The 17,477-nt window shown below is 32.5% G+C and overlaps 2 protein-coding genes across 2 annotated transcripts; both read right to left on the bottom strand.

The window, feature by feature from the left end:
- Positions 1 to 1,296: 1,296 nt before the first annotated feature.
- Positions 1,297 to 7,693, bottom strand: LOC122594087 (ubiquitin-like modifier-activating enzyme atg7). Its single transcript, XM_043766564.1, has 15 exons — positions 7,433 to 7,693; positions 6,717 to 6,957; positions 5,807 to 6,012; positions 5,527 to 5,718; positions 5,385 to 5,439; positions 5,159 to 5,253; positions 4,566 to 4,755; positions 4,337 to 4,445; positions 4,124 to 4,268; positions 3,273 to 3,431; positions 2,986 to 3,174; positions 2,677 to 2,874; positions 2,326 to 2,441; positions 1,991 to 2,150; positions 1,297 to 1,642 (listed from the first exon to the last, which is right to left on the bottom strand). Exons 2-15 carry the CDS (start codon positions 6,850 to 6,852, stop codon positions 1,472 to 1,474), a joined length of 2,121 nt encoding a protein of 706 aa, XP_043622499.1. The 5' UTR covers positions 6,853 to 6,957; positions 7,433 to 7,693; the 3' UTR covers positions 1,297 to 1,471.
- Positions 7,694 to 9,037: 1,344 nt separating this feature from the next.
- On the bottom strand, positions 9,038 to 11,187 carry LOC122593016 (senescence-specific cysteine protease SAG39-like). Its single transcript, XM_043765353.1, has 3 exons — positions 10,711 to 11,187; positions 9,645 to 9,955; positions 9,038 to 9,409 (listed from the first exon to the last, which is right to left on the bottom strand). The coding sequence occupies exons 1-3, from the start codon at positions 11,141 to 11,143 to the stop codon at positions 9,134 to 9,136; spliced, it is 1,020 nt and encodes a 339-aa protein (XP_043621288.1). The 5' UTR covers positions 11,144 to 11,187; the 3' UTR covers positions 9,038 to 9,133.
- Between the last annotated feature and the right edge of the window lie 6,290 nt (positions 11,188 to 17,477).

Genomic DNA, 17,477 nt, shown 5'->3' with positions numbered 1-17,477 from the left:
CCTATATAAAATATATATATATATAAAATAGAAAAACAGAAATCTTGAAGAAAGAGATAAAAAAGAAAAATCGAACAGGAAAATCGAATTGAGTTTTGGGTTTGAAAGAAGGGGTGGTTCTAGGAAGCTGATAACAGTTTGGTATATCATCTACTTGCCTTCATTCTTTCTGCAATACACTTTCTTTACCTCCATTGAGCACCTTTTCCCACAAATGTTTTATTTTCCATCCAAATCAGGCTAAAATGGTCAGAAACTTTTTAGATGAAAAAACCCTGATTTTTCCTTTCCTACACTTTCTTTTCTTTTGAAAAAAAAAAAAACTCAAAATGTAAAAAGGTAAAATTATTTATCATTTCTTTTCTTTTCCTATAAAAAAAAACTCAAGAATGAAACATAAGTCAGAAAGCTTCCGGCCAAATTTAAATACCCGGTAAGAAAATTGTAGAAGTATGGAACACATCATGTCAACTATTTTTACTTTCAGTTGATGTTTAAAGGATTTAGAACACACTTTTGCAAAAACACTCTACTCTTCAACATTAGGTGTTCACTGAATTCACTAATAAACTTAACTGTGGTCATCTTAATAAAAAAAACTAAACGATATACTCGTAATAAAATTCTGACGTAAGATATAAGGTCGTTTTGACCCCAAAGGTTGAACCATATGACTTGCAGCTTACTCTAATAATTAACACTTGATATTTTCCACTACGATTAAAAGTTGGTATTTTGTTGACAAAAAGATTTTTTTTTTAAAATGGATTTCCATTTATCCGCTTCACTGGGTGGATATGGGTATCAATGAAAAATTTGACATTAAATGGACGGATCCAAATCTCATCCATTGTCATCCTATATTACTACAGCATATTATCCTATCAGTCGGAAACTGCCTGCAGTCTTCGAACTTTCATTTCTACACAGTAGAACTCGCAATTTCCACAGAGAACACACGCACCTACAGTACAATGCTACATGAGGCGAACAAACACTAGTATATTTAACTGCCGTGTATGTTTTTGTAAAATTCAGCCTTAAGCATGTAATCCAGACATCCTTTTATAGGCGCCATTAAACAAGACTGACCAAAATATCGCTAAAAATAACTTTTTGTTATTATTTACCTTATATGTTTTTATCTACCTTAACAGAGAATATGGAGCCATAGTAGTGCATACTATTTTGACAGAAGACTGCATTTACAATTTGTCAACCTGAAACATCGTCCAGGGACATATTCATAAAAACTACTATGCTCTAGAGTAAATCTCATTCAATGAATCTATGCAATTATAAAGGGTGTAATTTCAATTAAATTCAGTTAGAGCATGGTTAATCCTGTTTTTGTACAATTTTAACAATTGAAGATATGTTCCAGAAGATGACAGAATTTTAAACTCGGAGATACACCTTATACTCAGTGCAATAAAAAGTTATAGTTTGCGCTAAATGAACATGTCAGTGATCATATTTCAACACAATCATCGTCGTCATCTGTCTCATTATCCCAGTCAAGTTCAAAAGAGTTGGCTGATTTCATCAACTCCGTTAGTCCAGTTAGATCCTCCAAGTAAGTAGGATGATTGATGGCTTGTAGGATAAAATCCAGACCCCTATCCCGATACTCAGAAATCACCTGAAAATCAAAATAGTTCCGAAATACTTGTGTTTAATCATAGGCGTAAAGAGGTCAGCTTGACTTTTGAAGTCAAAGTCAAAGCTGCAACTTCTCATATTCAAATTGGCAAGAATATATTGCGAATTAAACTCCAAAACTGTTTCTTCGGAAAATATGCTAATACAAGATAAATGCAGATATCAGAATGTTCTAGAGATTGTAAATAAAAGTATTGAGTTCCAAAAAATGATTGTATTTAACCTCAAAAGTCAAAAGTGTAGTATGTCTGTCTTAAACCAAATAGGTTTGCTCTATATTCATAAGTCATTGAAAAACTAGTGTCTCAATTCGTAAAAGAATACTTACAATTTGGCAACAAGCAGTGCAGCTATTCGAGGAATGTCCCACGAGTATCATCTGAGAAAACTGTGAAAGCGCGCCTCGAATTTGATGAGGTATTATACCAAGAGGTTGCTCGTTGCTTCCACTATCCAAAGAGTTGCCAAATTCAGCTTCTGCTGATATCCTACAGAAAAATAACACCAAAACTAATATATAAATATATAATATAATCAGCTAATTCATTATCATTTCCCAATTCTTTTTCCATTCTTCTAAGTTTGATCATCTGGAAATAATTTAATGCATAACACGTGACAAATTGATTTAAAAATTTATTAGGTTGAAAGCCGAGGCATTACCCAAGCGGATGATGCAAAATGCCAACCAAAAGTTCAACTGCAAGGGCCGATGCAATAGGAGCAAGTCCAGGACGTGTCACAGTGCATTGCTGGTCCAACGTTCGATTCGCTGTTGACTGCATTAACAAACATATAATACACATTATAATACTTGTTAGAATAATGGGGTTATTGTACTTTTTTTTTTTAACCAGTCATTTAATTAATTAGTGATTATATATATACACTTTAGGATTAAGCAACATCAACATGTATATTTGTGTAATTTTTGAAGCCTGAAAGTATATGGAAAATAGCTAGTTATCATATGAAGTCAATGTGTGGTAGAGATCAGCTGAAGAAATTAAGTACATCCACAGGGGCAACAACGTCATTGCAGAAGTAACAGCCGAGCCTTGGCTTGGTATCACTCTTTGTCAGTGACATTCCTTCAACGCTGGTAGATAACGAATCAATATGTCCGGCTATAGATTCATCAGTTGTAAAAGGACCAGCACCATGACGCATTACCAAGAAACTGTCAAACCCCAACGCCGCGGTAATTGTAAGCTAAATATCGGGAAAAAAAATAAAATAAAAAGGATGTTTAATGTCAGTATTCTGGGAGCTGAAACAGGTAAGGGCCCAAGAGTAATCTCCTACATTACAGAAAGTCCTGACCTTGTCAGCATTGGCACATAAAAGAGTAGGAAGCCAACGACTTTCCCGTGTATCAGTCAATAAGAAAACCGCATCATGAGACTCAACCAAATCATGAAGACGTTTGCAGTCATCAAGTACATTTTGTTCTTCTTTACTAGATACTGGATGCCCAGGCATAGGTATCGCCATAACTATACCTTCTGCTTCCTGCAAATGGAAATCAACAGATACGGTGTTTTAAGCAACTTCTGACACATATTTATATGAAGCTTTTTAGTAATGCAGAAAATTAAATAGCTAGTTACCACTGCTGGAAAAATTCTGTTGAGACTTTTAACTGCTGCCGAGGATTTAAAATCTCCACCATCAAGACAATCTTCCAATGTATATAAAGATTGCCTCAAAGGATTTGACATGGCCACTTTACCACTATCAACCAGTGTTATTTTCCTTACACCCCAAGCCTGCAATACACATGCATTTAGGAGTATAGGTATATAAGTTTGAGTAAGTGAAGGATGCTTCTATGGTCAGCGAAGTGTGGCAGAGTTGCTATTACACTCTTTTTGAGGTAAATTAGTACACATGAAACAAAGGATTGTAGGAACATGACAACGTTTCACTATGGATTATGTAGAGGAGAGATACCAGCTTCGTCTCAAAACTATATATCTCAAATAAGTTTCCACAACTCACAAGGAAGATACGGAGGAACTATGTAGACCCAAACCAATCTCATCAATTTTATATTGGGTTGAAATTTGAAACTAGAAATAAATATGGTGCAATTGTTTTTGGGCATCATGGAACGTACAGGTAACATCGGATGGATGGGTGGGTTGAGAACTGGTGAAGACAGGTTCAGAACAAATTAGGTAACGTTCAGTAAAGGTTAGGTTGACTAAAAGCACTATTTGTCTAGAAAAGTTAAATTGTTTTATAGATCTGACGATAAAACAGATCTAACTTTAGAATAAAAAAGAAAATTTTCAAAATTTATAAATTAAGGCAGCTTTCTACATGTTTCTTTTAATATTGTCCCATTAGAGATAAAACATAAACCGAATAGAGCATTCGAGCCTCTCATAAATAATATGATAATGCCACCTTTAACATAAACGTAATTGGTGCATTGTTTTGAGAAGACAACACTCACCATAAGCATGCGTGCCACTTGGCATCCAAGAGTCCCGGCTCCTAACAGAAGACACTTGGTACTAGACAGCATGCTCAAATTCAAAGATGGCAGTGCCCGCCACCTCATTAGCTTTAAATTCAAATCCGCAGCTGATATAGCCATCCTGCAAGATTTTATTACTTATTTTATAATTACTAATGCATAAAACTACAGTTTAGTCACCAAGCCTACCTAGTGGGATCCATGGAAGTAGATAGGTTAATGCATCTAGGGACCATTTTCCCTTTGTTATTGAGTTCCCATCCAACAGCATTAGGCACATGTTCTTGGTCTTGCCATGCTGATTTACATTATGATAAAAAGATTTTACATGTAACATGACATTTATATACCGAAAGCAAACTTTTAAGAAGGAAACTACTATTTTTAACGAGTTGTTACCCCTTTCTGCCTGTTCTACCTTGTGAAGGTTGTATCAGAGCTTCGCCAACAAGGGACAAACCCAAGTCAGCAAAGCCACGGTTCTCACGATAACATAGAAACTGGACCTTTTTAATGTTCCATCTTGCAGAAATAAAAGCCAGAAAATTCCGGAGAGGCCAGCCAGGGTTGGTTGGAAGATGGCATGGATCATAAAAGGCAAATAGAATCTGCAACCATAGTAACAAAGTCTTTATGGTGGCATCTTAGCAAATTTTGCGTATAGATTAGGCAATTTCAACCTGCTTACTTACAATTGGGTTAAATTGGGTTGTACTTGCACTTAGCTCAATCAGGGCAAATGAGTTAAGTTAAGATATAGCTATAAGAAGGAAAGGACAAACGGGTTAAAAGAAGCCCGAAGACCATTTTTAAAGCATAAAACCTACTACATTGTTTTATTTAAAGATCTAAATTATTCTTGTAATCATAACTCGAACTTTATTTATGTATAAAGATTCTATTATAAAAAAGGGATTGGAAAATGTTTGCAAGGCAACCCAAACCAGTTTTGGATCTATTACCTAACCCGCCCAAAGTGCCACCTATATTTAAAAAGACATGCGTCCGCACCTTATGACCTTCATGTTGACAAGCTTCAAATTCCTTTAGAGGTCTAATAGTAGCAAGTGAATTTGACGAGATGGAGACCAAAAAAAAGGGCACATCTACAAAATCATGTAACAAGCAACCAAATTGTTTAAGATCTAAAGATATCTGAACTGCTAAACTACAATAATTGAATTTAAAATGCTAACTATGAACAACTGAGGATGAAACAAAGTCTAAATGGCTCCACCTGCTGTTAAACTTGACATACGCCACTCATTACAGCATGTCGACACAGATTCAGTCTGTATAACATGGACGTAGTGAAGCTTAATGTTTAAAATATCTATAAAGAAACATGATTAGAAGAAAAATAAATCTATACCACAAACCTCTTCTGCGGTGAACCATTTTGATGCTGGTCTCAAATCAACCAAGGTTGCTGGAGGGTCAAGAACCAGAGCAGGGAAAGCAAACCAATAATAGAAATTAAATTTCTTGAGGTCTGCAAATGCTATAACAAGGAACCTCAAAAGCACAGAACTATCCTCCTCTGCCTTTCCTGATCTAATATCCTCCCAAATCTGGCATTCAAAAAATTCATATCATTTTATAAACGTAACAATAGTCAAGCTTTGACAAAACTACAAGACTTTAGTAGATCAAAGATACCTTCTTTGCTTCAGCCTTTAACAAACCTTGCTTATCAAGGGATTTAAACCCTTCAAAAGTATTTGTGTTCAAAAGAATACCGGGAACAGAACATTTGTTTCTGTTTCCACGGCTTGTTTCAGTTAGTACTTCGTCACTTGGCAAGGAGTTAGTAAGTAAAGTTAGATGGCTTGATACTTGAGGATTTGAGCAAGGTGTATAAAACCCTGCAAGGACATTGTTAGACAATCAGATTAGTAACCACTTCAATTTTGATTAGTTATACAGAATCACTTTCAATTTCGTGCACAAGAGATACAACTTGTAATTGTAAGGATGTCTATAAACTTGATTATTTAAAACTATTTCTTATCGAATAGAACAATGCTTAAATTATTTGACTTATCTATACTTCTATAATAAAACAAATAAGGTTTCAACTTTCAATTTCAACAAAGTACACATGATAATACATGATGTACCATACATCAATGCCCCACAACTTTCAACTTTCATTTTCATCTCTTTCCTCAAATCTCAACCATTCATTTTTATCTCTCTCCTCCATAATCATTTTATTCCTCTAATTCATTCAAAATCTTTTATCTCAAAAACCGTGCATCGATAAATTATAAAAATTATATGGGTGTTCTTAAAATTTCATGTTCTTTCATTATAGATGCCATTCGATATACTTCTCGACGAATTTTTAAATCCGATGGTGGAGCCCGTACGGCTAAGGCATTTGGCTATCACACTCTATGACCTATCACCTCCTATGACCTATCACACTCTATGACCTATCACCGCCGCAATGCGCGGGTAATTTCTCTTGTTATGATAAAAACTTTAACTACATTAATATAACAATCCATAAATAAACTTGCCAAAGGCACAGATGCGAAAAGCATTAGAAGTTAAAGCAAAATACCTGTTATTGGGATAGGTGACTCGTCGGTTTTTAGTTTGTTGAGTTTCAGTGAGGATAATCCATGCCAAAAACCCTCATCTACAGAACTTTGAAAGGGTGCAAACTGTAAAACAGGACCATCCTCATTTCTGGCCATGCTTGCTGACACCAATCTATCCCGGATTTGCTAGGTGTCAACTATATTCTTCTAAGTTTAACTCTAAAAACTCGTGCGCAGCAGCACAGCTACCAAATGGTCACACTGTAGCACAAAGATTAATAAAACTAAGTGAAAACTATCATTAACAATCAAGAAACCGAATACAACATATAGTGCCACTCAAAAGTACAAACTCCTATCAAAGCCAAGCCAAGTCCCTAGAATGTCATACTTACTACATTTCAAATTTATTAATCGACTAGTAATAACACCCAACAATCAGTAGCGCGGGTGCCTAATATAATTACCTTCAAATTCAACAATTATGCTAGCAGAACAAACATCAAAACTGCGATGAAAATGTGAATTAACAGCTTAAAACATACTCCCACACAAGGCAATTTCGGATAGATAATTTCTATCTTTTGTATTAGTACAAATATAATTAATTTAATATAAGATCAAACTTTCATGGTGACTAAATTTCGGATAAAATAATGAGAGGTTTAAATAATCATGCTCAAATAATAACAAATAGAAAGTTGATAGGAGTTAGGGTTTGTAGATGTTATATTACATGTGAAACTAATATCAAATCACCGCTCAGCCGGCGGTATCGCAGTTGACGACGGTTGGACGGAAACAGAAAACCGATCACAATAGGAACCGTGATGTTTATTGATGATCAATAAGAGCGTTTGAATTGGGCATCGGGTCGACCACTAAGGCTCGGCGTCGTCGTGGGTGGAAGGGCCCTTGGCGTTCGTCGACGGCAAGGTGGGAGGCGTAGTCCAATACTCCAATCTTCTTTATTCTGTTTCTGTTTTCTCTTCTTTTTTTTTTCACTTACATACGTGAAAATAGACCAAAGTGGTAGATTGTTTTTTAACTTTTATTTAGATTGTTATCTTTACAAATAATTTCGCTCAAAACTTCCTCTCAGTATTTGAGAGCAGGAAATTAAATCGTAAGCACAACTATTTATTCCTTTGCAAGACTCAAACCTATTTATAATAATTGATGACGACAACAAATAGTTTTGGTTATTCATATAGAAGAGATAATGTAGTAAATTTTAGAGATTAAAAATTTTACTTAGGGTGTATCGAGTATTAAATAAGCACATGATAATGTTAGTTATATTAGCAAAGCTATAAGTATTTTGGAAAGAGTTTGCTTTAGTGGTCAAGATTAGATATAAAGCATAAAAATTACAGCAAAGAAATGATATATTTCTAGTTAGATATACTCTGTATTTTATTACTTTTTTTTTTATAAATAGTTTATAACTTATTAAATTAAGAAAAAAACATGTTTGATATTTGATTTCTTTCAGAATAAAATATACAGCTATTTAATCGGATACAACACGGTGAAACCTCACTGTTTAATAGTGAAGTTTTGTATGTTAACTTTAGGCCGTGAAAAGTATTTTTATTTATGGTATTTTTATTCTAATAATTTATATATTAAATGTGTTAATTTTTAATATAAAACAATAACAATAAACATAATATATAATGAGATCGAGCTTGGTGGTTACGTTGACTCTAAGTTAACAACAATATCTTGACTAACCTGAGTAATAAGTGACCAAATGTCCTACAAGGCTACAAGTTATCATTTCTATATCTTTTGGCGGTTTCAATTGCCTATACCTTTTAGATTTTGGATACTATATGAATAACAAAAAACAAATAACCAGGTTATTAATTTATTTTATGAGATCATAGTCTTTGTATTATTTCTAAACATACATCGCATATACAAGTTTTTTTTGAAAAGTCATATATACCACATGATTCATAAAGACATTTGAAGATTGATATATCATCTATTACATATATAGCCACCAAGTGTGAAGCATATGCATCATAAAAAAACTAGTATTATGCTGTAAGTTGTTTACATTAGCCAGTTAATTGTTCTCGAAAAGGTTTGTGGCCTCATAAGCGAGGTATTATATTTTGCAAGTTTAAATGGACAACTTTATGATCATCAATACCAAATAAAACATAAACATAGACAACAGACATAGACATAATTAATATTCGACTAGAATTTTAGTATAACAAACTAAGAAGCGTAAGTTATACAAAGCAACCTTTGTGTACAATTCTTTAAAGTTTAAACTTTACAAAGACGATATGAACATTCGTCACCGATTGGCAATTGGCCTTGATTTAATCAGTATAATTTGAATACAATTTCAATCATATATGACAAAATACACACCTAAATACACTATATATTCAACAATTTTTGACTTTTTTATATTTCAAATAGGATAAGACGCATCCATAGCAATACCACATAATCCTTCTTTTGCAACATCTCTTTTAATTCGTATATAACCATTCTCTCCCCATGATGTCCCCCATGAGTTCTTCATGAGCCAATACTTGGTCCCATCCGTCGTGGTCCCATACCCGACTGCAGTTATAGCATGGTCAAGATCAGTTCCACACGCCCCGCTAAAAACACCACCCGAATATAGTTGAAAAGCATATCCACTTGCATCAATGGCAATAGATACAGGTTGGTGTGTTACGGCCTGTAAGGAAACACACCACAAGATAATTAAGTTCAAATATAAAACCACATGGTATATATGCAACATATATATTACATACCAAAAGATTGTGTACATATATATTACATGTTTGAATATATATTCTCATATACTATAAAAGTCAAACACCATTATTAATACTTGTTTATGTATATAAGCAACTAAAAGATAAGTTAAAGTCAAATATTAAACAAAGTGGTCACTGTTGATTTATTACCTGCAACAGGGCCTTTTCATTGTTTGCCGGAACTTTCTCATAGCCGGAGATCGTGGCTGCCGGGATGGCTGCTTTCTTGGTGTTACAAACACCATCTCCTTCGGTGTATGGATAGGCAGATTCCGAGGTTAGACCTTTTTGTTTTTCGATGAATTGGAAGGCGTTCTCCATAAGACCTCCTTCACAGCCTTGATCGATGCCATCAACATCACAGTCAACGAGTTCTTGCTCTGACAAAGATATTAATTTCCCGGTTTTGATCTGGTTGATACCTTCCATAGCTGCCACCGCCGAAAACGCCCAACAACATCCTGTTTCCAATATATAGAAATGAACACACATGCATAAGTTGATCGAGAAACCTCTTATTTGAGTAGGTTCATTAGTAAATGTATCAAAACTTATAGATATGATTAGAAGGTAATTCAAATATAAGTGTTATATATGAATTTCACACTAAGTTAAACTATAATCATGATGAAAATTTTTGTTTGTCGGTTCGAATTGAATGCTCGATCATCTTGCATGTATCTAGCTCCCTTAATACACACATGTACATATTTTTATTTTTTTTAACAGTGAATTAATAGTTAGCATTCGAGACACCAAAGTGACATCCAATTGGGCAATCTACAGAACTCGAACCATGCATGTCTGGGATGAAATCCTGGACTACGTATTAGTAATGAACTTTAAAATGCTTTCTGTTAATAAGTGAAACTAGATGACAAAACAAGTAGGTCCGGCGGGTTACGAACATGTCAAAACAGGTACTTATTTGAACGGGTCAAGCTTGCCCGAAACATATTTTACCATATTTTTTTTGTTCTGTTTCCTAATTTGCGTATATGATGATAATTTGCATCCAAAGCTACCTTTGGATGACTTAAATAATAAACACGTTTGGTGTATATAAATTTTTAGCTTAATTAACTAGTTCACTTGATCCACCTATTCCCAAACATAACTTTGTGTATCTCATTCAAATCGTGACCACTAAATGGAAACCAAATAAGAAAATGAAAAAATATATATATAAAGTATATATAGCTAATTAATAGCTTACCGCATTCGCCTTGGTCCTTGATAGGCGTTACCGCCCCTTCTTTTCTCCAGTCTACTTCACTGGAAACTGCACTTACATTTGCATACCGAAAAGTGCTAGAGACTTCACGTGGAAGTGGTTGTTTCTTGTAACCATGATGGGAAGCACGAAACTCCTCATTGGTTAAATCAGCGAATTGATTGACCTCAAGAGTGTATCCTAGGTCAGGACCTCCATTGTGTGCTTCTACAAGCGCTACGTTGTCTTTAAATATCTGAAATCGTTGCTGTTTTTCTTTATCATCTTTGTAAACACGTCCATGATGAGTCATCCATTGCTCGTGTCTAACCAGCATGGACGGGTCATCAAGGATGCGTGAAGTGGCATGGAAGGCGATGGCTAGTAGTTGCAAGGCTATGACTATCGTTAAACTCTTGTTGTGATTGTAGGCCATGTTTGAGATATATGTTAATTTGTTGTTAGAGCTCTTTATGTGCAAGAATGTTAGTGAGTTAATATATATGCCATGGCATGCATGGATGAATGGGGTTTTTATAGGCAAAGTATCTCATGCTTGGTTGATATGTAACTACACAAATTAATGTTTTGTATAATTTTAGAATTAGTGGACACATTACACTTTAATAAAAAGGAAATGGCTTTGCTATTTTTTTTTTATGGAATTTAGCCTCAATATTTTGATGGTGTGTTGTGAGATCGATTAAGATGGTAATAAGTCTCACCTCTATTTAAATAGAAAGACTGCTTTCAGTGTATCTAAATTATTCAAAAAGATTTTTGATCTTTACATGAAATGAAGATCGAATAATAAAAGTATAATACTAACAGTTATAATAACAATAATAACAAGTTGTGTCGTTATTTGGGTGACTTTCAAGTACGATATCCCAATTAATTTATACGATTATCCTCCGAAAAATTTGTTAGCTTTTGCTAGCTAGCTTGACATGAACCTACTTGTAGCGATATCCCTCCACTCCAAAGAAAGAAGAAAAAATTAACTCAATTCCTTATCGACTAATATATATGTATGTATGTCACTTACGTACCGTAATTATCTTTTATTCTCGTTCTTGAAACATCGCTATTCGCTAGTAATTACTGATTATAAATTCCTAGCTGTGAATTTGTAACTTTAAAATAAACTATATTTTCATTAAAATGTTTTGTAACATGTAAGTTTTGAATTAGTTATACTACTCCGTAATTACTAATCATGAAATTTAAGCTGAATGTTCTGCTTTATCAAGAAAATTTGAGTTCCTTTCGCTATTTTTTTTCTTCTTTTTGCAACTTTTAATGTTTATAGTTTTACATGAGGCATTTTAATTGTTGATAAATTTGGGTTCATCGTTACTTATTTTGAGGTCCTTTGATGTGTTAATTACAGGACGATTTGGTGATATATGCTGACGTTTTGGTGCAAATGAACTAAATTCGGTTGCTATTGTGACATGTCAGTTTATTATTTGGCTCTGACAACATATATATTCCTGAATGCATTACAGTTAACAATAATAGATGGTAACTTTAACAATATAGTTTCATTTAGATTAGATGCGATTGATGGAACTAATCTGATTTAGACCCATTTCCAAGTTCCATTGGGCCATACTCAATTACGTACGTACATGTCCTCAATATTCCTCACAGATGATCATTTTATTCTGAATTTCGCTTGTTTTCATAATGGGAAATGATATTCATACAACAAAAATTAGACATCTACAACAATACCTGTACGCATTATTCAGTTGTATTATGTGCATCACAATTTGTATGTTTGTTGTAGGCTAAATTCCGTTGTATGAATATCGCTTCCCTTTCATAATAATTACGTTATGTGACGTACTGTTTTTCAACTAAATATCTAGCTTTCATTGATCAATTCATATATATTAATGAAAAGTTAAGAATAAAATTAGATGTGAAACCAAAAAAAGGAACAGGACGTAAACAATTATAAGGAAGGCCGGGTTCGCTTTTATTGAGATATCGTGTTATGAATATCACACATACTATTATTGATATGATTACTTGAACATAATAAAGTTATCACAAATTTGTAAACATGACAAAAGCTTTATATGTTGTTCTTTAAAAGGTAACAAGCTTAATTAAGTGAACTTAATAATAGTATCGTCTCTCTTATCTATTGCCCGGTACGTCTGTCTTATATATGTTGCACCAAAAATAAAAATTATAGGAGATTTTTTGGGCGGTTGCCTAATCCAATATAATTCGTTGACTAAAAAGTGATATTCTAAAAGTAAAATTAATTATAGCTTAGTAATTCGCCCGTTAATCTAGTTATATAATAAATGGTTAGTAGTAAAATAAGTTACTCTAACTCTCTATATAATTAACAACAACCAAACTCAATCTGATTAGAGATGTGATATGTATGTGAGAGATGAGATGTAATATGTTTTTTGAAAGACCTTTAGCAAGAGTACAATCACAAGGTTAAGATGGCAAAAGCTATGTTTTACCTTCAACAATCGCAAAAGTTAAATTTAAAAAGATGGCAAATTAATACCGGAAATTAAATGAGAGTTCTCTTAAGCCGAAAATATATATATATATATATATTTTTTTACATTTTAGTTAATTAGTGATTGCTAATTAAAATAGTTGAAATATACATATATAGTTTTAGAGATAAGCATGCATGATTAAGATCCAGAGAACACCATGAAATCTACTTTCGCTTTCATGGGCTCAATTGCATGCTCGTAAGTATATATATAATATATATATATATATGATGAATCTTAATAGAAGAATTCAACTTTGGAATCAACTGGTATCCAATAAATTAAGTACGTGTCTACACATATATCAGAATAATAACACTACGATTGATTCTCTTTAACTCATTGTCAAATGGCCAGTGAATACATAAGCAAACAAGTTTAATTAATTAGTTGTCTACAATTCTAGATTACTTGATATATACAGCATTTTAAAGTAGTTAACGTCACAAGCTCTCATTTCGTATAACAGTCTAGCCATGTATGGCTCTCATGTGTTGCGTATATTCTATATTACAGTTATTGTACTTTTCAGTGGCGGACCCAGAACCCGGAAGTGACCTGTAACATAATTTTCTTTCCACTAACCTTGTATAGGCATAAAGTAACGATAACAACTAAATTGTTACGATTTTTAACATTTTTTAACAGATTTTTTTCTATTTTTAATGTATGTTAAGAATTTTTGGCATTTTTTAAGTAGTTTTTCTTTATCATTTAGTTATACATATACATCTTTATAAGTTTTATTGATAAAAAAAATGTTTTAAAAGTTTAAAGTTGGTTACAAGACCGGTATCCCATATTTATTTGACCCGTAACACCAATGAAAACTACATTATTTTTTGAAAAATTTTAATTACATGAATTTAGCGGACCCGTAGCCCGGGCTACCCTTTAGATCAATGTAAATCCGCCCCTGGTGCTTACAAAGTTATAAAATAATTTACTATTAATCAATTTTTTTTAATTTTTTGTCATTTATAGTCTTAATAATGTACGTGTTGATTACATAAAAGTAATCTTACCTACAAAATAAACACAGAATTAATATTAATTCATCCTTTTATTTATTTCTATGACAATAATAATTTCATCACTCTAAAAAATTTAACATATTGATATTTTCCAACCGGACATATCATAAAATGTTATATATATAGAGAGAGAAAAAAAAAGTGAGTATGTGTTGTTATGCACCAAACTTGGATAAAAAAATCTCTCACATATTAATACTTTAATATTTTGAATAAATGTTTGGCCCCTATGATTTTTATGGTTTAAAAAAAGGTATGTGAGGGGTTTTTCACCCAACTTAGATGACTATCAGCCTTATATTCTCTTCCCTCATATATATATATATATATATATATAATGAAATATAAAGCTTTTTGACACCTAAGCTTAGGTGTGGAACCCTCCACATACTAATATTTTATTATTTATTGTTTAATAAATAAATGTCTGAGCCTCCATGACTTTTATGGTTTAAAAAATTAATATGTAGGTGTCCGACATCTAAGTTTAGTTACCTAACAGGCTTATATTTCTATCCTATATATATATATATAATTAAACAGATAAACTAATTTTCCATTCTTTTCATCTTTATTGTTTTTGTTTATTCTTTATTTTTTTATATAGTTTATAATATATTTATGGAGTTAATAAAAGTTGAACAATTAAAAGAACTAATTAAATGTAATAAATAACTATATCGGGTTAAAGTAAAAACTTAAAGGTATTTGTATTATACTCTCGTATCAAGTTAAAGTTTTTTTATTTTTTATTTTTTTGAAAGGGGTGAATTTCTTATTTATTACGAATTATAATTATTTTTTAATGTTCGAAGAATAATACGTATAGGATAAAGATCTTGGAAGAATGATACTTAGGTCTTTGCTTATAAGGAGTGAGTCCTCTCAGCTTCTTGACTGTCACATCAACATCACATTACCTAGGACTCTCATCATGACTCTTTGTCTATAATTATTTATTTAATAATTTATCTCACACACACAAATGCACATATATATATATACACTACGCATATATATTATATATATATAACAAAAAAAAATGTTGTAGATCCCACCTCCTTGCGACCTTCAGCTTCTTGGTGAGGACTATTGGCCAAAGACTCCCTCCGAAAACTCTCGCTGCTTATAGCGTCCGGAGCCCTCAAGCACATAGACGCATGCCTTAGGGCATTATAAGCTAAGGCCTTACTACTTTCATATATATATATATATATATATATATATAATGCAATTTTTTTATTTTTAATTTTGAATGGACTTTTATTATAAAAAAATTAGAACAATTTAAAAACCAACTTATTTCACTTCTTTCCTTAAATCAACTTCTCATTTTATCTCACTCAATCACATGATAACTACCCATATACTAAAACACTCACATATATATGAACGCTAGTAGTTGATAATAGAGTATGTATGTTCGGTTATACGATTCGTGCAAGCCAATGCGTCCTACTTATTTGAGAGTATCAAATTCTCCTACGCTAACTTATTTTATTGTTCCAAGAAAGCAATGAATAACGACACTTGATTAACTTTATGGTGATTAAGATGATTATTATTTATATTTATATATTTTGACAATAATTCTATAAAACTACAAAAAAAATCTAATCAACGTTATTAAGTTATATCTTTCATCATACATCATATATCAACTACAAACCAAAAAGGCACATCATATCCTAAGAATATGATGTTGGCTTTATGGTGTTTAAGATAATTATTAACTTATGGCATTTAAGTGTATAAAAATTGATGCATTTTTCTTAGCTGAAATGAACCTATGATGATACGATAATTATTAAGATAAATATTTGTTTTTCAAAAAAAGTTAGTTTATTTGACCTTCGAGCAAAAGAGGATTTTCATTTGATTGAGAACAGAAATTGGCCGAGGACATTTTATTGCAAAAGGAGTTAAACAGTTGAGTTAATTATATAACAACTCGATCGTTTATCCATATTTTGATGATATAAAACATTTCAATAGCGTTTTTTTTAGAACGGCTGAATATTTATTAATAATAATACCAACTAGCAAGGCGCTAGAGGTCAAAACATACAAAACATACAATCTAAAGTACAACATTTACAAATCTAGATCTTATTTGGAACTTTAACTGCTAATTTTGTAAAAAGGTTGAAAAAACTTGTACCAATTACAATATAAGAGACACAAGAAAAAACCTCATCAACGAATGCCGAGTCATCGGTTTTCACTTCGCGATGTGTTTGATGCAGACCCAAACAAGTCTCAAGGAAAAAAAGACAATACAAGCTTACATAAGGTAAAAAAAAAAAACCAAAGTAAACATTGTCCAGTGAAATCACGAGCCATTATTCAAGTGTTAATCCATTCTTCCCATGTAAATTTGTCTTTCCTATCACGATTGTATATCATAATCATAATTATATGAATAAGAAGTTATATTTTATCTGTCAAAAACTTAAAAACAAGTTAATTTTTATATTTAAGGAGTCACTTTTTTTACATATATTAATTTAGTTAAAATATTTTATTCATATATAACTACTTAAAAATTTTTGCTAATGTAAAAATATATATTTATCTATACTATGTTATAAAGCAAAAAGTCCATGTCTAACATTTTAAGTTTCAATATTTACTTCCTCAAAATACTCCTTCTATCAATTATATATTACCAACCACTCTTTCTCTCTTCTCAAATCTCAACCAATCATCTGTTTTCTCTCTACTCCATAAATCATTTATTTCTGCAATTCATTCAAAAATTTTTATCTCACAAACCGTTCATTGATAAATTATAAAAATTATATGGGTGTTCTTAAAATTTCATGCTCTTTCATTAGAGATGTCATTCGATATATTTTCGACGAATTTTTAAATCCGAGGGCAGAACCCGTACGATTAAGGCATTTGGCCATCACACTTTATGACCTATCACCCCACCATCTCACCGCCGTAACGCACGGGTACTTATTCTCATATTTTAAGCAAACAAGATTTTGAACTTTCAACAATACACACATGTTAATCATGATGTACAATACATCTAAACCACATTAAATCAATAACCGGCGCCACCACTACCACAATGAATCGCCGCCGCCACCACTGCCGCTACCGCCACACACCTTCACCACTGCCGCTACCGCCACACACCTTCACCACTGCCATTATACAGCTACAACATGCGGGTGTCATTCTT

This window comes from Erigeron canadensis, chromosome 3 (genome assembly GCF_010389155.1).
Source record: "Erigeron canadensis isolate Cc75 chromosome 3, C_canadensis_v1, whole genome shotgun sequence".
NCBI lineage: Eukaryota > Viridiplantae > Streptophyta > Magnoliopsida > Asterales > Asteraceae > Erigeron > Erigeron canadensis.
The sequence above is the reverse complement of the archived record's forward strand: the minus strand, read 5'-3'. Positions and strand labels throughout refer to the sequence as shown.